The sequence below is a fragment of the Pimephales promelas genome, chromosome 16, assembly GCF_988280905.1.
Source record: "Pimephales promelas chromosome 16, fPimPro1.hap1.1, whole genome shotgun sequence".
Taxonomy (NCBI): domain Eukaryota; kingdom Metazoa; phylum Chordata; class Actinopteri; order Cypriniformes; family Leuciscidae; genus Pimephales; species Pimephales promelas.
The window spans coordinates 33,084,740-33,108,187 of record NC_142784.1 but is presented as its reverse complement, the minus strand read 5'-3'; the positions used below and the strand labels follow the sequence as shown (position 1 = coordinate 33,108,187).

At 39.6% G+C, this 23,448-nt stretch overlaps 1 protein-coding gene across 3 annotated transcripts in view; it reads left to right on the top strand.

The window, feature by feature from the left end:
* Positions 1-23,448, top strand: part of fgf12b (fibroblast growth factor 12b) — a 54,975-nt gene that overhangs the window by 7,573 nt on the left and 23,954 nt on the right. The window contains exon 1 of one of the 3 annotated variants that reach the window (XM_089121545.1): positions 9,189-9,589. The exons of 1 other annotated variant lie outside the window; for it this stretch is intronic. In XM_089121545.1, coding sequence (XP_088977671.1) covers positions 9,499-9,589 — 91 coding nt within the window. In that variant the 5' untranslated portion in view covers positions 9,189-9,498. Of the gene's footprint in view, positions 1-9,188; positions 9,590-19,319; positions 20,013-23,448 lie in introns of those variants that run through there. One more of the 3 variants, XM_089121544.1, reaches the window with a different exon arrangement.

The window sequence follows — 23,448 nt, the reverse complement described above, 5'->3', positions numbered from 1 at the left end:
TCGTGATCAATCTTGAAGACGTCCACGATCTACTTTTCAAGCGAATCGCAGAGATCGTGATCTTTTATGTCCTATTGCGGGACGTGCTTTATATTAAAAAGAGTTATTAAAGCGCATTAAACTGCGAGAGAGACTGATTTCTACACGCTTTGTGGACGAGCAAAGTGTGCTTGGGGTTTCAACCGCGCATAAACACTCAAATATACACACAAATATGTTGAATATCCGTATTTGCGAGTATTTACAGTGAATAAACAGTTGGTAAAGAAATCAGATGTTTATCATTATATTAGACCCGTGCATTAAATGCAAATCTGCTCTTGACTCTAGCAGCTTTAATAAGAATCAGTGTATGTGTAAGTTATACAGTGAAGATTATGCAGTGTTTTAACGTTTAACGACTATTTAGACGACTGAATACTGTGGTTTAAGTTGAGCAAATAGATCAGTTCTTAGGCTGATGGATATTCTCCATAGTGCATCTCAAAATTGGGAAGATTGTGATTGTTTGTTATAAAACCGTTATATAAAATTTTGGGAAAAATGCCCATATGGTCCAATGATTAACCAGGAAAAAGTCACATGACTACTTGTTCTAATTGGCTGTGTGCTCTTATTTTCCTTAGTTTTATATTCTTTTTAAGCCTTAAAGGGGTGGTATAATGCCCCTTTCACAAGATGTAAAATAAATCTCTGATGTTCACAGAGTGTGTATGTGAAGTTTTAGCTCAAAATACCCTACAGATATTTTTTATATAGCATGTTAAAGTTGTCACTTTTTCAGGGTTAGCTGAACGCACCATTTTGTGTCTGGCCCTTTAAATGCAAATGAGCTGCAGCTCCCGACACAGTGGGCGGAGCTTCAAGAGTGTGTGTTAGCAGCTCCGGTTACCTCACGCAGACACACGCTAAAATGTCAGAAACTGTTCTGCCTTTTATGTTTAAACTGGAGTCAGACAAAGATGGAGAGACTCAAGAAGAAGTGACAACATGTGAACTCCGAGCTCAATGTACATAAAGCATTTTCAGATTGAGCCATTGGTTGATTTTAATCAGATTACTTGCTTGTAAACGCAGCATTTCCACTTTCAGTGAGGACAGAAGTGCAGTCAAGAGTTGGTGTTGCTGTAAAACACTCCTGTAGTGTTGTAGTATTTTTTTCTCCACACACTATATATATATGAATGCACTTTTATGATGGACAGATGCACTTTTATGATGGATAGATGCACTTTTATGATGGACAGATGCACGTTTATGATGGATAGATGCACTTTTATGATGGACAGATGCACTTTTATGATGATAGATGCATTTTTATGATGGATAGATTCACTTTTATGATGATAGATGCACTTTTATGATGGACAGATGCACTTTTATGATGATAGATGCACTTTTATGATGGATAGATGCACTTTTATGATGATAGATGCACTTTTACGATGGATAGATGCACTTTTATGATGGACAGATGCACTTTTATGATGATAGATGCACTTTTATGATGCACTTTTATGATGATAGATGCACTTTTATGATGGACAGATGCACTTTTATGATGATAGATGCACTTTTATGATGATAGATGCACTTTTATGATGGATAGATGCACTTTTATTATGATAGATGCACTTTTATGATGGATAGATTCACTTTTATGATGATAGATGCACTTTTATGATGGATAGATGCACTTTTATGATGATAGATGCACTTTTACGATGGATAGATGCACTTTTATGATGGACAGATGCACTTTTATGATGATAGATGCACTTTTATGATGCACTTTAATGATGATAGATGCACTTTTATGATGGACAGATGCACTTTTATGATGATAGATGCACTTTTATGATGATAGTTGCACTTTTATGATGGATAGATGCACTTTTATTATGATAGATGCACTTTTATGATGGATAGATGCACTTTTATGATGATAGATGCACTTTTATAATGGATAGATGCACTTTTATGATGGATAGATGCACTTTTATGATGGATAGATGCACTTTTATTATGATAGATGCACTTTTATGATGGATAGATGCACTTTTATGATGATAGATGTAGGGCTGGGCGATAAAACGATAACGATAATTATCGCGATATAATTTTCCTCGATAAAACGATATCAAGAGGTCGATAAATGTTCGATAATGTTTATGCGTCAAAAGCGGAACGAAACTCATTTAAACCGCGCGCGCCACACGGAGCATTTATCCGCTCGGCTCAAAGTCCAAAATGGCAGTGCATTGAGCGGAGCGCGAGATCACGCAGACGCGATCGTTTTGCTCACGAGATCCAGTGAGAAGCGCTTGAGTTCAGCGAAGAACACAAATGTCAAGTTTAAACCAGTTTAAAAGCAGATGAAACAACGCTGACAAAAAGGAGAAACACTGCGTGCAACGATACATTCAGAATCTGAATTGATACTGAATCCATTTAGCCTACCATGGATTTACTGTGAGGTTAGCCTGGTAATATTAACTGCACCATGAAATGTGAGATATACATATTGAATTGTATAATATTACTAATGTAGACAATGTATTATTACTAATGGAATGTAAGTACAGTATTTAATAATGTATTCAACTTTTAGGCAATTGTTTTTCATACAAAAAATACAGAAACCATAAAGTTATGCCATAATAGTGAGGAGCTAAGTTAATAAGCTATACCTGGTTTTATCTGTGGTTATCATGATCTAAATGCATGATACTGAATGACCAATGGTTAATTTGAATACAACTCAAACAGTCAGAATATTACTTTTTACCAAATAAAAATGTGGTTGTTACATAAGAAAAAAAAACAGATGTTACTGTTTTTGTTAATGAACATAAATATAAATAGTAGTTTAAAAACACAATGGTTTATACAACTTTCACTTAGTTGCAAAAATCTGCCTTTAAACTTGAAAAAAATAAATATTTGACATATATCATGATAATTATCGATATTGACTGATATAAAAAAAATTATCGTGATAATTTTTTTGGGCCATATCGCCCAGCCCTAAATAGATGCACTTTTATAATGGATAGATGCACTTTTATGATGGATAGATGCACTTTTATGATGGATAGATGCACTTTTATGATGGATAGATGCACTTTTATGATGATAGATGCACTTTTATGATGGATAGATGCACTTTTATTATGATAGATGCACTTTTATGATGGATAGATGCACTTTTATGATGATAGATGCACTTTTATGATGGATAGATGCACTTTTATTATGATAGATGCACTTTTATGATGGATAGATGCACTTTTATGATGATAGATGCACTTTTATAATGGATAGATGCACTTTTATGATGGATAGATGCACTTTTATGATGATAGAAGCACTTTTATGATGGATAGATGCACTTTTATGATGATAGATGCACTTTTATGATGATAGATGCACTTTTACGATGGATAGATGCACTTTTATGATGAATAGATAAACTTTTATGATGGACAGATGCACTTTTATGATGGACAGATGCACTTTTATGATGATAGATGCACTTTTATGATGGATAGATGCACTTTTATGATGGATAGATGCACTTTTACGATGAATAGATGCACTTTTATGATGGATAGATGCACTTTTATGATGGATAGATGCACTTTTATGATGATAGATGCACTTTTATGATGATAGATGCACTTTTATGATGGACAGATGCACTTTTATGATGGATAGATGCACTTTTATGATGATAGATGCACTTTTATGATGGATAGATGCACTTTTACGATGAATAGATAAACTTTTATGATGGACAGATGCACTTTTATGATGGATAGATGCACTTTTATGATGATAGATGCACTTTTATGATGGACAGATGCACTTTTATGATGGACAGATGCACTTTTGTCATGATAGATGCACTTTTATGATGGATAGATTAACTTGTATGGACTTCCAAAAAAGCGAGTGAGTTTGTGCTTGTATGAGTGTGTGTGTGTGTGTGTGTGTGTGTGTGCTTATCAGTGTGTGAGTGTGTGTGTGTGTGTGTGTGTGTGCTTGTGTGAGTGCGTACGCTTGTGTATGTGAGTGTGTGCTTGTATGAATGTGTGTGTGCTTGTAAGGGTGTGTTCTTGTATGTGTGTGTTGTAAAAGAATCCTCCAGCGCAGCACTCTTGAGTCTGTAAACAGTGTTATAAATAGCTCTCTCTCTCAGTAACTCCGCCGGACGCTGAGAATAGACGCCGGCTGCTCTGTTACGCATGCGGAAGAACAGATCCCGCTTTTACAGGCTTTCTTACATTATTAACTATAAGTGCTTACAGAGGACCTGTGCGTTGGAGGCGGTGTTATCATATCACTAAAACAGATTTTAGTTTTTGTTCATATTTTGAATGAAATTTAAATGTTGTTTTATTTTTAGTAACTTTATTTTGTTCTGGTTGTGTTTATTATTAGATTAGAGTTACATACAGTTTCAGTGGTTTATATAGAACTCTAGGGTTCTCGACTCAATTCTAAATAATCCTTTATTCAAAAGTAGTTCTATACAAGGAGAAATGTCTATATTTTCAATGGATTATTAAATTTTTTCTGGTGATAAATTGTTTATGAGTTAATTAAAGTTAGTAAATTAAATGAAAACAAAATGAATTAAAAGTAAATCTGTAAAATGTTCCCTGGATGGAACTCCTAAAGATTCTATTTATGACGGAACCCTTGAAGATTCTATTCAGAACCTTTTTTTCGAACAGTGATACAGTATATACTGCAAAGTGTGCAGTAAGCAGTGCATTCTGAACCACACACACACACACTCTTTCTCACTCTCTCACTCACACACACACACACTCTCTGTCTCACACACACTCACACTCTCTCTCTCACACACACACTCTCTCTCACTCACACACACTCTCTCTCACTCACTCAAACACACTCTCTCTCACTCTCTCTCTCACACACATGCACACACTCTCTCTCTTTCACACACACTCTCTCTCACTCACACACACACACACACTCTCTCTCTCTCTCATACACACACCTCATTTTGGACATATTAGAGAGTCACACCCCTTCTAACACACACACACACACGAACACACACACACACACACACTCTCTCTCTCACTCACACACACACACACACACTCTCTCACTCACTCACTCACTCACATACACTCTCTCTCGCTCTCTCTCTCACACACACTCTCTCTTTCACACACACACTCTCTCTCACTCACACACACACACACTCTCTCTCTCACACACACACACCTCATTTTAGCCATATTACAGACAGGCCCCCCCCCCCTTCTAACACTCACACACACACACACACACACACACGTCTCATTTTAGCCATATTACAGACAGACACACCCCTTCTAACACTCACACACACACATTTGCACAGGCAAATATCCGGGGCGCAGACAGTCCCTCATTGGATGACAGTGTTTTACATACAGACACACACGACTGAAACACACTTTGATAGATCAGACACACACACACATTTCCCGGTCTGACAGATTCACACACACTCATGACGCGTTACTGCAGTCTGATCCGCCGGCTGCTGTCTCGTGGCAGTAAAGGAGAGGATGAGGAGGAGGAAGAGGGACCGATGAAGGCCGTCAGCACTGAACCTGGTAATCCGGCGTTGCTCACACTCTTCATTTAAGTGTTTAGTTACTAACCTTCCCTGCGTCTGAACGTCACTTCCTGTTTGATGTTCCTCTCAGAAACACACAAGCAGCAGAGACGCATTATTAAACAGATCTAAAGTGGCATTTAGAATCTTACAAAAGATTCTATTTCTAATAAATGCTGTTCTTTTAGAACTTCATATTCATCAGTTTTCAACACTGATAATAATCAGAAATGTGTCTTGATCATCATATTAGAGTGATTTATATTCACATAGAAAACTATTAATATTAATATTATACTAATATTTCACTGTATTTTTGAGTGATAACTGCAGCCCTGGTGAGAGAAGAGAGACACCAGTGTGTGTTTCGGATGTGAGTGCCGTTTCTTGTTGTTGTTAATGAACAGTTGCTGAAGTAATTAGTAACTCTGTTGGTGAATGCTGTGATTTGTTCGGTGTGTAATTAGTTCCTGTTATTAATATGGAGCGCACTGTCCGGCTCGGGACGTGATCGTGGTGTTTGGAGAATCTGGTCTTGGGATCTTCAAGCGTGTTTGATTCCTGATCTGTCTGTAACGAATCATCAGTTCTCACCCGTGTCGGTTATTAATATCGTGCCACATAATGTTACATTCTGCTAGTGATTAAATATCTGAGCTGAATGGGTGAATATCTATCTATCTGTCTATCTATCTGTCTATCTATCTGTCTATCTATCTATCTATCTATCTATCTATCTATCTATCTATCTATCTATCTATCTATCTATCTATCTATCTATCTATCTATCTATCTATCTATCTGTCTGTCTATCTATCTATCTATCTATCTATCTATCTATCTATCTATCTATCTATCTATCTATCTATCTATCTATCTATCTATCTATCTATCTATCTATCTATCTATCTATCCTCCTGTCTGTCTTTCTCTCTGTCTATCTATCTGTCTGTCTATCTATCCTGTCTGTCTGTCTATCTATCTATCTATCTATCTATCTATCTATCTATCTATCTATCTATCTATCCTCCTGTCTGTCTTTCTCTCTGTCTATCTATCTATCTATCTATCTACCTATCCTCCTGTCTGTCTATCTATCTATCTATCCTCCAATCTATCTGTCTGTCTATCTATCTATCTATCTTCCTGTCTTTCTTTCTCTCTACCTGTGTATCTATCTGTCTGTCTGTCTGTCTATCTATCCTGTCTGTCGATCTATCTACCTATTCTCCTGTCTGTCTTGTTTGTCTCTCTATCTATCCTCCTATCTATCTGTATGTCTGTCTATCTATCTATCTATCTATCTATCTATCTATCTATCTATCTTGTAGTTTTGTAATTTCTGCACAGTGTGCATGTAAGCTTCAGTTAAGTTCAAAGGCAGGTTTAGTTCAGATCTTAATGAGAGTTCAGCTTTAACGTCACTCTTGTGCTAAATTAACACGCTCCCAGGATGCACTGGGGTCACCGCCTGGAATAAGAGCAGTCCTTTCACATTCGACAGACGAGTCTGTGAAATATCAGATTGTTACATCATTACTGTAATTTTTAGCTGGGACACTATTATTATGTGATATTTCTGAGTGTAATAGTCATCTCTGATCTGACCTGCATGTTCGCAATCCAGTAAACATGAACACAACAGACCGAAATACCGACTCCTAATGATGATGACGACGGTGTTGTCATCACGACACATGGATTTGTGTGTGTCTGTGTGGATTAGAGCTTGTGTGTGTGTGTGTGTGTTGCTCGTTCTTCAAATGGCAGCCGTAAAAAAAGCTCAACACTGTATAAAAATAATCTAATAAATATATCAATTCCACTCTCCAGTTTCTCACACCATTCTTTAATCTAGCTTCACTTCTTATATGAACTAAAATAAATCTGACAAAAACGCTCAAGAACATTTCATATTTCATCATTTCATCACCTTGCAATCTGTGAAAGAGAGAGAAATCAAAGAGCAATACATATAAATCTGAATCTCTTAAACCTAAAAATCTTCAAATAAAATCTAAATAAAAAAAAAATACAAATATCTATGTATCTTAACGTCTTTTATCAGATGTGTGTATTTTTGTGGTTATACATATATGAATAAACACACACACACTGTAACTTTTTTTGTTGTATGAAAAAAGTGAATAACGAGTGAATCCATGATCACCCACACACACACATCACAGGAGAGCGGGTGCGATGAGGTGTGTGTGTGTGTGTTTCTCGTGGGTTCTGCTGCCCTCGTGTGTCTAGAAGCAGCTTCACCTCTTTGTAGACGCTCTTCTGTTAGTAAAGCGAGTGCTAAAGTCACGTTTAACATGTGGAAACTGTCAGTCATGAGAGATTGAGTGATGTTTCCTTCAGTTTAACACACCTTGAGTGCAATTAAAAGTGGCTTTGAATGAAAATGTATACATTTTCAGTTCTCTACAGTACTTTTGTTCATATCAGGCATTTTGTCTGCTGGCTTTCTATGAGCTAAAAGAGCCGGATGAAACAACAGGCAGACAAATCTATTTTGTTTTTAGAAGAAACAGTTTACTGAACCAGAATAGAAAGTTCATATAGTGAGTATATGGAAAACTGAGCTAGAAATATGTTATTTGGTGCACAAAGTAAGATGAAATTATGATGCTTGTAATTTAAATATATAAATAGCTGAATATGAATGAATATGAATATGTCATGTCAGTACGATAGCTTGTTGTGGTTTTTACTATTATAAAAGCGTAAAATGATGCTGTGATGTTGCTATTGGTGTCGGACACCATCCAGGAGGGATTTATATGCCGTTCTGCACTTCGTAACCAAACCAGAGTGCTTAATAATATGATTTAGTAAGATAATATTTAAATGCTTCGAGCTCTGTAGTTTTAAAACATAATGTAATGCAATAGAAAGATGATTGAGAGATGAACAAATAAACCTTCCTTAAAAGCCTGATGATCATATTTGATACTCGTGAATTTGTCTGGATAATCATGTAACTGAACTGAACGTTATTCTTACATTTACTTTATAAAACAGAAGGCATGTAGATTGTGTGCGACAGGTTTTCAGATCATTTTGAGGCCTTAGGAATTTGTGTAGGGTGACAAAAATATTGCAATTTAATGTATTTGAAACCAACATGTAAAATAACGATGTGTGTAATTCGACTTTTGACTTAAAACCTTCCAGATCAAAACATATTATACAACAATGTATAAACAGGACATTGGCTTTAGTAGGCTATACATTTCCATGGTCCACACTAGTAAAACAAATAACTAATTGGAAATATTGTCTTAATTAAAATCTAATAAGGTTTATGTGAGGGTTACGGATATATAATATAATTAGCCTAATTTAAAAACAATGTCAATGAGATATTTTAATTATTATTATGCTATCAAACTGTAGAGATTAAATTAATGATATCCGACTATGTATACAATACACAAAAACAAAATTCATGTTCAATGTCATCTGCCGATGAAATCTAGCATTCCCTTTCAACAAGCCCTGCACGTGACGTCAGCGAGCCCCCCGTGACGTCACCGCCCACGTCTAGGTGCCCGTGTGATGATCAGCGTCTTCCCTCGCGCGCCCCCGACATGAATAACGGTCATTATTAGCTCATCATCGCGATGCTCACCGGAAGGATTAACGGTTACCGTCGCTCGCCGCGTGTCTGTTACCGTGTGACGCCTCGCGAGGATGTGCCGCTGCTGCTGTAGCGCGTGGAAGTCTTTTGTCTGCGGCGCGGGAGCGCGTGAAACCTTCATAATAATGATGATGATGATGATGCTGAGGATGATGAAGGCGCCTCTGTGAACGGTCGGATCGCGGGACTGTTGCGGGGTTTTGCGATGAGGATTGCGCGGCTGCTCCGGCAGAAAGGAGCGCACATGCTGCGGTGTCTGTGTGCGCAGAGAACCGAACCCGACAGCACCGACACCGGTGAGACACTGCAGGAACAGGCGCGCGCACACACACACACAGACGCGCACACATTCAAACGCTCGCTCACTCAGACACACACACACACACACACACACACACACACACACACACACACACACACACTCTGTCTCTCTCTCTCTCTCTCTCTCTCTCACACACACACACACACACACACACATACACACACTCACTCACTCTCTCTCTCTCTCTCTCACACACACCTTTTGTTAGTCAGATTTAGCTCATGTCTGGTGTTTGTTTTGTAAATATCAATACATTAAAAAAACTACACACACTTTACTAGTAGAATGACTCTGATAAAAAATTGTGCTGTGGCGAATCTTAGTTTTGACATAAAAAGTCATAATTATGACATATTAAGTGCCATAAAAGTTGAAATTATGAGATAAAAGGTTAAAATGATGACTTATAAGTTTTAAAATGGTACTATCCTGTTATCCGGACTCCACCATATACCATTTTCGGAACTATAGTCGTCCCTTATTGGCCTGATTGGTTTAGGGGCGGGGTTAGGGGGTAGGCCATCATGGGGTCCGGATAACAGGAAAGTACCCTTAAAATTAAAAAAAAGTATCCTGATGACCTACTACTATCGGTGAGATTCTGAAGTGTGCATACGATGGACACTTTACCATCCCATGATGCCACGGGAGAGGAGTTGCTGTCGTTATATTTGAAAATGACGGAGACGCGGCTGTAAACTGATATTTAAAAAAAAAATTTTTTAAATACACTTATTCACAAAAAACTATTTACAAAATCTCTCGTTGGGAGACTCATGTGCATAACATAAACAGTTAAATTGAACACAACTCAATAAACAAAATAGAAATAAATATAAAACAAAATAAATTAAGCAAAGGCATTTCAGTCCATAAAATCAGAACTAAAAACAGTGCAAAGTTGCTGCAGTCACTTGATTGAGCTCTTTAAATTTCGCACTTATGACAGCGTATGTCACGCGACAACAACATGGTGCATGTAGTACGTCCGGTGTTCTGTCGATTTTTGCTGCCTTGTCGAAAAATGCTACCGTAGCGCGAATTGATCACAGAATGCCGATTAAAGTCGTATGAAATACAATTCTAATACAATTCTAAGTTATGAGTAGCTACTGTATACTGTAGACTACTGTTTTTATTTTTAAAACGGTGTGAAAAGTAAAAATGATCATAAAATATTCATCTTTGACTTGTCAAAGTACACCTTTTCTTATAGCAAATGAAACTTTCAGTTATTCCTTTTTTTAGCTGGCTGACCGTACAAATATTCATATGGTAGTAAGCATTTTTTAAAGGGAAATTATACATTATAACAGGAAAATGTACCTTTTGTAAAAAAAAAAAAAAACTGTGAGTCTGCACATGCGCATAACCGGTAAGTAGGAAATCTCGATGGGTAGCATGAATTGTCAGAACACCGGACTCATTCATACTACCCGTATTTATATTATATAGAACGTAGTTTTTAACTGTCGAAAGAGTACGTTCTTATTTAAATATAGTACCTACTCTCATAGTACGCGTTTACGGACGTAGCCGTTGTCTTCTTTAATTTTGTAATGGACACTGTGCAGCCAATCAGAATCCAGTATTCACCCAGACCATGGTATAAGCAGTGTTTACATTTAAATATTTAAAGTCCCCGTGAACCGTAAGTTGCAAACGACTTTTCTCCAGTGTTGTGACGTATTGCCGACCGAGAGAAACGGAATACCAAATGAGGCAAAATAGTGGGCGTGGCTTTTTTTTTCCAACTAGCACCTGATTGGATCTAGAAAAATGGGTGTTTCATTCTGAAATGGAGGATGACGCAAGTTTACACACGCTGTCAATCAATGCTCGCTCAGCGCTCGCAAACACATAGCAGCTGTCAGTTGGAGGGGCGTGGTTATGGATGTTAAGGAGACACCCAAACCGTAAAGCCTACGTCATCGGTAGGGTTGGGTATCGTTTGAATTTGAACGATTCTGATTCCGATTCCTTGTTTCGATTCCGGTTCCTAACGATTCTCGATTTCGATTCTTTTAAGAGGCAGGGTCAAAAAAGTTTAGCTAACCTTGCTAACCAACGGTCTTTCAGAAGGAAATACTCCTTCTGTCACAAATTTTGCCAAGATTTCGTTAATTTTTAAAAAAGTGAAGCCACACTTTGGACCGCCGACGTAAGCTACTCATGTTCGACTCGCGCGGTTATGCCAACACTTCCGGTATGCTTCTTCGTTGGTGTTGTTCAGCGGTTTCTTCTTCCGCTCGGCGGACTGTGAATATCGAAACTAGGAATTGAAATTTTTACTTTTGAACGATTCCGGGAAAAACGAAAAGTTAGTCCCGGTTCCAATCGATACTCGATTCTCGATACCCAACCCTAGTCATCGGGCAAGGTCCTCAAATGCAGAGGGGAGGGGCATTTTCAAAATTTGATTAAAGATTACGAAGCCAAAAAAATTTTTTGTGTGGATCGACTTGCATGTATGAATTGTTCACCACAAAACGATCAATTTAGGCAAACAAAGTAAGTATGGTCAATTTTGATTTCATGGGGACTTTAATATCCGTACTGTTCGACTTGTAATTTGTGTCTTTGTTCTGTTGTATTTATCTACATTTGTTTATTATTCGCTTTTCTACAAAATCACCGCAATCGTTGTAGAATAATTTGTTTTTTACAAAATAGATAGATTTATTCGTCTGTTTTCACATCACACAATATATCGCAATGTCTGTTGAAATCAGAATTGTTGGACTCTGTTGTTGTTCTTCCACAGGTGCATTATGGGATCTCGCCAGTGTCTCTGAGCCTGATTCCAGCAATGCATTTGGAAGCTGCCCCAGTTTTTAATCAATAACTGCTTACACACACACACACTATATCCAATTACTGGTGCCATTACAGTCAGAGCTGCTGATTTACAGATCCGACTGAACTCCCTCAGGTCATTACAGATGAATATGTCATGTCAGTACGATAGCTTGTTGTGGTTTTTACTATTATAAAAGCGTAAAATGATGCTGTGATGTTGCCATTGGTGTCGGACACCATCCAGGAGGGATTTGAATGCCGTTCTGCACTTCGTAACCAAACCAGAGTGTGCTGAAGGTCACAAATCACACACAGTGTCATCAGAAAGATGTGTGTTTTCATCACCGGGTCAAAATCCCATGTTGAAACCGTGTGTGTGTACGTTTTTTAGTGTACTTGTTTAGGTGTGGACTAGAGACACGTCTTCAGTAATGTTCTGGCAGAAATAATTCATGAATCTGGTTATTTATAGCAACCTGACCTTGATTTTTTTTCTTTTCTTTTCCACAGTCATAGTTTAAGCGCTGTGAGTGCGATAGACACCGTGGGGCGTTTGGTTAATAGTTCTGTCATATCGGTACACACACACACTGCAGATGCTCTCGAACACACCTGCGTTATCCAGTCACATTTCCCATATTGATGTGTTGCCATGGTTACAGTACTTTCCAATACTTTGCCTAACGATGGCAACTATTCTCTCCTTAAAGTTAATGTGTCACTGCAGGAGTGGCCGTTGTTTTCCTTGCGTTGCGTCATGTTGTGTGACCGTTGTTAGCCTAGCATTGCTATTGCATGTTCTGACATTCATTTGCAGGATTGTAGCATAGAGAGTTGCGTTCAGGAATAAGTATTGAGTGTTTTACCAAGCTGCAACCTTCGTGTCACTCTCTTGAATCCAACACAGAAGTGACTTAAACTGTAATTCATCAACTGGCCACTAGAGGCCGGCTCCAGAAGAGAGTCAATCCCATAGACCTCCATGTTAAAATGTTCAACTTTACAGCTGAAAAAAAACATGTTTACAGCCTGGTGCAAAAAGTGGGTTTGCTGTATATCGCTAGTTTTGCCCTTCATGACGACTGTGAGGAGGGTGAATTTTTGTATAACTCATCTGTTTAGATTATATTAAGCCTTAAAGTTCTGTATAATTAAGAGCGTGGCCACTTGAGTGACAGATGGATTGCCGCTGATGCTGTTTGTCTGCTGTGTGTTAGCGTCACGTCACCTCAGCTAATCCGCCTTTTGCCAATTTTCGTTTATCCGGGAGTGATGCGCTGCCAAGATGGCCACGGCCGGCTCCGCCTACTTTGGGCTCCAAAAATGTTCTTAAAAAACATACGGATGACGTCACAGACACTACGTCCTTATTTTAGGAGCATATATATTTTGAGTTTGTTATTATTTCTGTTTTAGTTATGCCTGTCCTGTATCTGTTTTCCTGAGTTTCCCCCCGTCATTGTATATTTGGTTCAGTCCTGTTCCCAGTTTTCCCACTCCTCGCTAGTGTTCAGTTGATTTTCCCCGAATGTGCCTTGTTTCCCTATTCTGTTCTCTGTGTATTTTAACCCTGTGTTCTCCCTCACTCCCGGTTGGTTCTCGTTTGTGTATGGTGTGTAAAAGTTATCCTGTGTTAACGAGTGTTATATTAAATCCTGTTGATTCTTATTCTCCGGGTTCCTTGTGCTACCAACCAACACACGTACACGGTAACACTTTCTTTATTTGCATATTTTAGGCTAAAGCTACAGTCGTCGAAATGCATGATGTTGTTTTGGTATATTAGTGTTAAGGGCAAGAGTTTAAAGGGATATAAAAGGTTATAAAGTCCAAATAACGAGATATAAACTCATAATTGCATGTTATAAAGTCCGAATAATGAGATATAAAGTTCTAAACTCACAATTGCATGTTATAAAGTCCGAATAATGAGATATAAACTCACAATTGCATGTTATAAAGTCCGACTAATGAGATATTAACTCACAATTGCGTGTTATGAAGTCAGAATAATGTGATATAAACTCACAATTGCGTTATAAAGTCCAAATAACGAGATATAAACTCACAATTGTGTTATAAAGTTAGAATAATGAGATATAAACTCAAATGTGTGTTATATATCTGAATAACGAGATATAAACTCACAATTGTGTGTTATAAAGTCCGAATAACGAGATATAAACTCACAATTGCGTTATAAAGTCCGAATAACGAGATATAAACTCACAATTGTGTTATAAAGTCAGAATAACGAGATATAAACTCACAATTGCGTTATAAAGTCCAAATAACGAGATATAAACTCACAATTGCGTGTTATAAAGTCCGAATAACGAGATATAAACTCATAATTGCGTGTTATAAAGTCCGAATAACCAGATATAAACTCACAATTGCGTGTTATGAAGTCAGAATAATGAGATATAAACTCACAATTGCGTGTTATAATATAAAGTCAGAATAACGAGATATAAACTCATAATTGCGTGTTATAAAGTCCGAATAACAAGATATAAACTCACAATTGCGTGTTTTAAAGTCCGAATAACGAGATATAAACTCACAATTGCGTGTTAAAGTCCAAATAATGAGATATTAATTCACAATTGCGTGTTATAAAGTCCAAATAATGAGATATAAACTCACAATTGTGAGAAAAATGTCTCAATTACCTTTTTTTATTTTTAAATTCTTTGCCAGAAACAAGTTTCCATCGGATCCGGATGTTTTACTGCCACCTAGTGGAGATGATCCAGACACTCGTTCTCTTTTTTTCCCCTTTTTTTAAATCAAAATTGGAAATAAAAAAAAATGAGGACGACATGATAAAGGGCTGTATAAATGAATGCATGATGTGCTTGAGAATCAAACGCACTGCGTTACACATCGGTTTCTAAGACGGATATAAATAGTATCATGACCTGCTCTAATGAAGGAGTTGCATTGCCCGCATTTATAGTCCTAAATCAGTTTGAGTGAATGTTTATAGGCATTTTGTCTTCGCGTGGTGATTGTGTTGTTGCTTTTGTTGGTTAGTGAAGGTTTTAAAGCTGCATGAGGATGTGAGAGAGGTACTGATGTGCTCATAAATGATGCAGGCTCTCAGAATGAACGACTGCGTCACGCAAATACACTGGTACACATGAAACATTCATCGCACTCTCTCTCTGCCGTGTTTATTTGTGGATTTGCTAGTGCTGTTGTGTTTAGTGGAGGATGATGATGATGATGATGATGAGGCTGCGCTTCACACTGCTCACCACTAACAGGCAGCATTGAACCGTTGACCCAGTGAGCTGCCTAACTAAACTGCATCCTAAACGTAGTTTAATAACCTCATTTTGGTGTCTTTTTCAGATTAGACGATGCCAAAATGCAATGATGGGATCATAGATGTAGTAAATGTATTTGTGTGGTGCTATTCATAATCGTTTCAAAGCAGCTTTACAGAAAATCAGGATGTTGTTGTTTATAATATCTTAAAATACTCCTGTAGTCAATAATTGTGTTCCTTAAAACTCATATTTGATCACCAAAATCACATTTCCTCATTCGTCATCATGCCTATTGTATATATACAACTTTTAATATATAGCTGGGCGATAATATTACATTTTGCATCAGACGAAAATATTGTTTAATTCATTCAATATCTGAAAGCATTTATATTAATGTTTGAAATGCTGTGTTTATATGTGTGTGTCCATGAGAAGGAGTCACTGATCACAATGACAGCGGAAACTTCATGAAAGTTGATGACCTGTGTGTGTGTGTTGGTGTTGAGTTTTCTGATCAATTTCCAAACTGCTCCATCAGGGGTCATAATAAAGACAGATTGCCATTGGTTCCTTCCTTTCTTCAACTGACCAATCAGAGCACGGCTCCCACCAACCCAAAGACACTAAATACAGATTATAGAGTTTCAGTTTCCGTCTCTTTTCTTATTTTCCCAAATCTGATCTCTGATTTGAAACGTACACTCATTTTGGGATCAGTATAGGATACACTCTTCCGAACACACACACACACACACACACACCTGCAGTGCTGAGATGGGGTTATACTACTCCTGGATCATTAGGGGTCATCTTCAGCTCGGCCTCGATCTTGTTCTTCACAGGTCACGGCGCTTTGGTGACTCAACAGAAAAATCTCATTTTTAAATGTGTAGACGCTCATTTCCTCCTGGCTTGAGATCATTTGGTGCTAATTTAAAGGGGACCTATAATGTAAAATAAGTCTCCCCCAGAGTGTGTATGTGAAGTTTTAGCTCAAAATTCCCCTTAGATTTTTTCTTTTTCTTTTTGAGGGTCAGTTAAAAACACGCAGTTTTTGTGTCTGTCCCTTTAAATGCAAATGAGCTGCTGCTCTCGGAACAGGGGGCGGAGCTTCAAGAGCTCAGTTAAAGGGGATAGTGACCAGGCTCTTTAGTTGTGTGTGTGCGTGTATATACTGTATGTAAATATGTATGAGACAAGTACCGGATGCTTTAAAATGTGTGTGTGTTTGTCATATATTCTGTATTTAAATATCCATGTATTATATCTGCATAAGGCAAGTACTGGATGCTTTGAAGGGACCTCAAATGTGCGCGCACAAGTACTACTGGCACAGCGGAGACTATAGATAGACATCCTCTCTTTCTCTCTTTTCCCCCGTCTCTCTCTTTCTCTCAGTGATAAAATAATCAGTGTTGTGTGATGAAGGTTGAATGATGTATCTGGGTCACAGTGATTGGCCTCTTTACTGGAGACTTCAGAAGCGATCTCTCAGCGCCCGACAGCTCTGTGTGTTCGATACGCGATCTGTACCTGAGTCAGCATCCATCCGTCAGAAACGTGCGTCGTAAAAAGCAATCGCGTCAAGCCAAACCATCCACAGATGGAATAATCGAAACGCCCTGATTAAACGTTGTCCTAATGATACGGACTCGTTTATACACGGTTCTGCATTGTAATGATTTATTTGCAACACTCGACATCTCGCGAGCGACTGTTTATCTGCACTGATTAAATCTGACCATAGGAATGTTTATGTTTACTAATCTGGATGTATTATAAAATGGCGTGGCCACGCTAGAGTTTAAGCACTTTTCTCGAACAGAGACTGATATCAGCGGCGGCCTTAAGTAGAGCCCGACCGATAAAGGATTTTTTTTAAGGCCGATACCGATACAAATATTTTTGGGTTTTAAAATCCGATATTACGATATATCGGCCGATATTTTATTCATTTTTTTTAAACTGGACGTGATAGTCACAAATTTTGTCATGCTTATTAGAGCCCGACCGATAAAGGATTTTGAAGTCCGATACCGATACAAATATTTATTGGTTTCAAAATCCGATATTCCGATATATCGGCCGATATTTTTTTTAAATTATTATTTCAGAAACGCGCGACAAATTGTAAAACATACATTTACAATATAACAGGCCAAGGAGAGATGATACGTCTCATTGTTATAACTGTCACGCGCTATTAAATAAATACTTCAGTCACGTTGTCAAAAGTTAAAAGGACAGTCAGTCGACTAGACTGTAACAACGTAACGTAACTATTACTAGCTATTTCCGCTTCACTCTCAGCAAAACTGGACGTGATAGTCAAATTTTGTCGTGCTTATTTGAGTTAAGAGAACTGATGGGGATGTTCTTTTAATTGTTATTCAAGCAATGTATGTATCGTGACCAACTCAACGAGTGTTGCCAACAGGAACGGTGTAGAGCGCCCTCTGGTGGACAAACTATACAACTCCAACACTCATGACACGGTTCAAGCGTGTTTCGTCCGTTTTTATTTTATTTTTAAAATATTAATTTATCGGCCATTATAACTGCCGATACCGATCGTTTGGAAAATGCCTAATATCGGCCTGGCTCTAGCCTTAAGCATCTGGGGGCCTGTTTCAATCACTAATACTCGCATAAAACATAAACATAATAGAGCAGAAAAAGCAAACATTCCTGTTGGTTTGAATCAGTGGTATAGTATTTAATTATGTGCACTTTCAGCTTCATGAACAGGTAACGTTACATCTCTGCCTGGAGCTGAAGCTTTTCATCGACCTTCGCAACAATAAAATTATTAATATAACCCTCCAATGCATAGTTAATGCCCTTTAGGTGACTTCGAGATGATATATAATTTTTCTGTCTCCAAAAATCACCAATTGCCTCCCGTGAAATGTCTCCTAATGTGACGGCTGCCATAGCGCCCTGCCGAGTTTGTCCGTGTGAGTGGAGGGGGCGTGGCTTAGCTATACCCAGACAGCAAACTGACATTGAATCAACGTGGAAACAACGTCTCTCGTGACATCGAAACAACGTTGATTTTGCTCATCGAATTAACGTTGAACCAACGTCAGACGCGGCATTCTTCAAAGCTAAATGAAAATCGAAAATTGGTTTGCTTTCATAACGTTGAAACAATGTTGATTTCAAGTTGATTTTCCGTTAGTTTTGAAAGAATGCCGCGTCTGACGTTGGTTTTAACGTTAATTTGATGAGGAGATCAACGTTGTTTCGATGTCATGTTTCCACGTTGATTCAATGTCAGTTTGCTATGTGGGTAGGTCAATTGATTGGATGGTTGTGGTTTGCTATTGGTGGATCTCATGTGAGTGACAGGTTGCCCCGCCCTCATGCCAGTAATGACGTCGCAAGAGAAGAGACGTCGCTGCAAAAGGACCATGAATTGAAAACGACAATGATGTGCACTGATGATAAATCATTTATAATAAATACTGCAGTCCGTTTTGATTTCATGGTGACTTTAAAAGCCCAATTTTGATTCTGGTTTATAGGCTGTGGGTTGTGCCATTTTTTCGGGAAAGCTTTGACCTCCCCCCTCTGTTCTCTGTCACACACACACACACACACACACACACACTCACTACTCCCCCTCCCGTGTCTCTCTTTCCCTCCGCATCATCATTCTGAACTTCATCAATTCGGCTTGAATCACGCAAAAATCCATCTCTCGGTTCCTCGGTTAAAAATGTTGGATTTGCTTGTTGCTTTGAGGCTTTTCCCCGCACTGGATCTACCGGACAGAGATGTTGCTAAATAAATCAACATGTTGAGGACAAACCGGATCACGGATGTGTTACCGCGTTTTGAACCAGAAGCTCTTCGTTTATCATGAATAACCATTTTTTTGTAACTGTTACGCTCTCTGTTGTTGTGTGGTCTAATTGTGCGGTTATGTAACTCTTAAGTGCTTTCCGTGGTAAGTAACCGAGTCTATCGGTATCGCTCATGCTCCGGTGCATGCCTGCACGAGAGAAGCGCGCGCGCTCGCTCCCTCGCGCCGGTGATCCGCACCGTGAATCCGCACCGAATCGTCCCCGTACCGACCGGACCCGTGTTCCTCCGTGTCCCGTGAGATGGCCGCGGCGCTCGCGAGCTCGCTCATCCGACAGAAACGGCAGGCGCGGGAGGCGAACAGCGAGCGCGCAACGACCGGTAAGCGTCGCTCCAGCCCGGGGAAAGAGCCGTCCGGACGAACATCTCTATGCAACCGGCACCTGTTCGGTCTCTTCGGTAAAGTCCGATTCTGCAGCGGGAAAAAACGACCCGTGCGACGGAAATCAGGTCAGTTCGTTCGCACCTCACACACACACACACACACACACACACACACACCTGTGCGCGCGGAGCTCCAGATAAACGCGCGATGATCACCTGTGCGCGCGCTCAACAGATAGGCTTTTATTATTTAAAAGTATGATAATGATGATATATTTATGCTGGACTAAGTTGGACTAAGATTTGTTATGGTTTTAAAAAAAGTCTCTTCTGCTGACCAAGGCTGCATTTATTTAATTAAGAATACAAAAAACAGTTATAATGTGAGATATTACTACAATTTTAAATAATAAAAAAGGCTTTTCTATGTGAATATATTGTAATTTTAGATCCTATAGATCCAAAACGTTTGTAATGTATATAAGTACACTATCATCATATAAGTACATTATCAGTAATGATAATAATGTTTGATGGTATTATAAAGTGTGACTCTGAGCCGCGGCATGTTACTGTATAATATTATGTTTTGTGTTCAAATTAAACGTGCAAATTAAAGCTGGCAAATCCTATTCTATTCAGTTGGGTTTGTTTATGTGTGTGACGTCATGTATTATTCCTTGTCAGAGGTCTTTTTATAGTGTGTGTGGCCTTTTTAATAGTGAATATTGGTCAAAAGCGCTTAGATTCATGCTGAGGAGTGGCCAGATGTCAGAGAAAGGGAGCCGGGTTACTGATATAATTATCTATAAAACAATCAACACCTTTTAATTGGCTAGCAGCATGACGGGTTCCTTTTTAATTGGTTCATTTAGAAGAGCTCTGTGGTCTGATCGCAGTTCAGCATCCGTTCCATTAAAACTTGTGTTTTAGGTCTTGCAAAACATTGAAGAGCCTGTACACACACCTGGAACCCTTTACACACACGTCACAACAGCCAGGTGCTTTGCAGTTGTGTGTTGTGACGTGTGTGTGTGTGTGTGTGTGTGTGTGTTTCAGATCCTCAGTTGAAGGGGATAGTGACCAGTGTGTGTGTGTGTGTGTGTTTCAGATCCTCAGTTGAAGGGGATAGTGACCAGTGTGTGTGTGTGTGTGTTTCAGATCCTCAGTTGAAGGGGATAGTGACCAGTGTGTGTGTGTGTGTGTGTGTTTCAGATCCTCAGTTGAAAGGGATAGTGACCAGTGTGTGTGTGTGTGTTTCAGATCCTCAGTTGAAGGGGATAGTGACCAGTGTGTGTGTGTGTGTGTGTTTCAGATCCTCAGTTGAAGGGGATAGTGACCAGTGTGTGTGTGTGTGTTTCAGATCCTCAGTTGAAGGGGATAGTGACCAGTGTGTGTGTGTGTGTGTTTCAGATCCTCAGTTGAAGGGGATAGTGACCAGTGTGTGTGTGTGTGTGTGTGTGTGTGTTTCAGATCCTCAGTTGAAGGGGATAGTGACCAGTGTGTGTGTGTGTGTTGTGTTTCAGATCCTCAGTTGAAGGGGATAGTGACCAGTGTGTGTGTGTGTGTGTGTGTGTGTGTTTCAGATCCTCAGTTGAAGGGGATAGTGACCAGTGTGTGTGTGTGTGTGTGTTTCAGATCCTCAGTTGAAGGGGATAGTGACCAGTGTGTGTGTGTGTGTTTCAGATCCTCAGTTGAAGGGGATAGTGACCAGTGTGTGTGTGTGTGTGTGTGTTTCAGATCCTCAGTTGAAGGGGATAGTGACCAGTGTGTGTGTGTGTGTTTCAGATCCTCAGTTGAAGGGGATAGTGACCAGTGTGTGTGTGTGTGTGTGTGTTTCAGATCCTCAGTTGAAGGGGATAGTGACCAGTGTGTGTGTGTGTGTTTCAGATCCTCAGTTGAAGGGGATAGTGACCAGTGTGTGTGTGTGTGTGTGTGTTTCAGATCCTCAGTTGAAGGGGATAGTGACCAGTGTGTGTGTGTGTGTGTGTGTGTGTTTCAGATCCTCAGTTGAAGGGGATAGTGACCAGTGTGTGTGTGTGTGTTTCAGATCCTCAGTTGAAGGGGATAGTGACCAGTGTGTGTGTGTGTGTGTGTGTTTCAGATCCTCAGTTGAAGGGGATAGTGACCAGTGTGTGTGTGTGTGTTTCAGATCCTCAGTTGAAGGGGATAGTGACCAGTGTGTGTGTTTCAGATCCTCAGTTGAAGGGGATAGTGACCAGTGTGTGTGTGTGTGTGTGTTTCAGATCCTCAGTTGAAGGGGATAGTGACCAGTGTGTGTGTGTGTGTGTGTGTTTCAGATCCTCAGTTGAAGGGGATAGTGACCAGTGTGTGTGTGTGTGTTTCAGATCCTCAGTTGAAGGGGATAGTGACCAGTGTGTGTGTGTGTGTGTGTGTTTCAGATCCTCAGTTGAAGGGGATAGTGACCAGTGTGTGTGTGTGTGTTTCAGATCCTCAGTTGAAGGGGATAGTGACCAGTGTGTGTGTGTGTGTTTCAGATCCTCAGTTGAAGGGGATAGTGACCAGTGTGTGTGTGTGTGTTTCAGATCCTCAGTTGAAGGGGATAGTGACCAGTGTGTGTGTGTGTGTGTGTGTTTCAGATCCTCAGTTGAAGGGGATAGTGACCAGTGTGTGTGTGTGTGTTTCAGATCCTCAGTTGAAGGGGATAGTGACCAGTGTGTGTGTGTGTGTTTCAGATCCTCAGTTGAAGGGGATAGTGACCAGTGTGTGTGTGTGTGTGTGTGTTTCAGATCCTCAGTTGAAGGGGATAGTGACCAGTGTGTGTGTGTGTGTGTGTGTGTGTTTCAGATCCTCAGTTGAAGGGGATAGTGACCAGTGTGTGTGTGTGTGTTTCAGATCCTCAGTTGAAGGGGATAGTGACCAGTGTGTGTGTGTGTGTGTGTGTTTCAGATCCTCAGTTGAAGGGGATAGTGACCAGTGTGTGTGTGTGTGTTTCAGATCCTCAGTTGAAGGGGATAGTGACCAGTGTGTGTGTTTCAGATCCTCAGTTGAAGGGGATAGTGACCAGTGTGTGTGTGTGTGTGTGTTTCAGATCCTCAGTTGAAGGGGATAGTGACCAGTGTGTGTGTGTGTGTGTGTGTTTCAGATCCTCAGTTGAAGGGGATAGTGACCAGTGTGTGTGTGTGTGTTTCAGATCCTCAGTTGAAGGGGATAGTGACCAGTGTGTGTGTGTGTGTGTGTGTTTCAGATCCTCAGTTGAAGGGGATAGTGACCAGTGTGTGTGTGTGTGTTTCAGATCCTCAGTTGAAGGGGATAGTGACCAGTGTGTGTGTGTGTGTTTCAGATCCTCAGTTGAAGGGGATAGTGACCAGTGTGTGTGTGTGTGTTTCAGATCCTCAGTTGAAGGGGATAGTGACCAGTGTGTGTGTGTGTGTGTGTGTTTCAGATCCTCAGTTGAAGGGGATAGTGACCAGTGTGTGTGTGTGTGTTTCAGATCCTCAGTTGAAGGGGATAGTGACCAGTGTGTGTGTTTCAGATCCTCAGTTGAAGGGGATAGTGACCAGTGTGTGTGTGTGTGTGTGTTTCAGATCCTCAGTTGAAG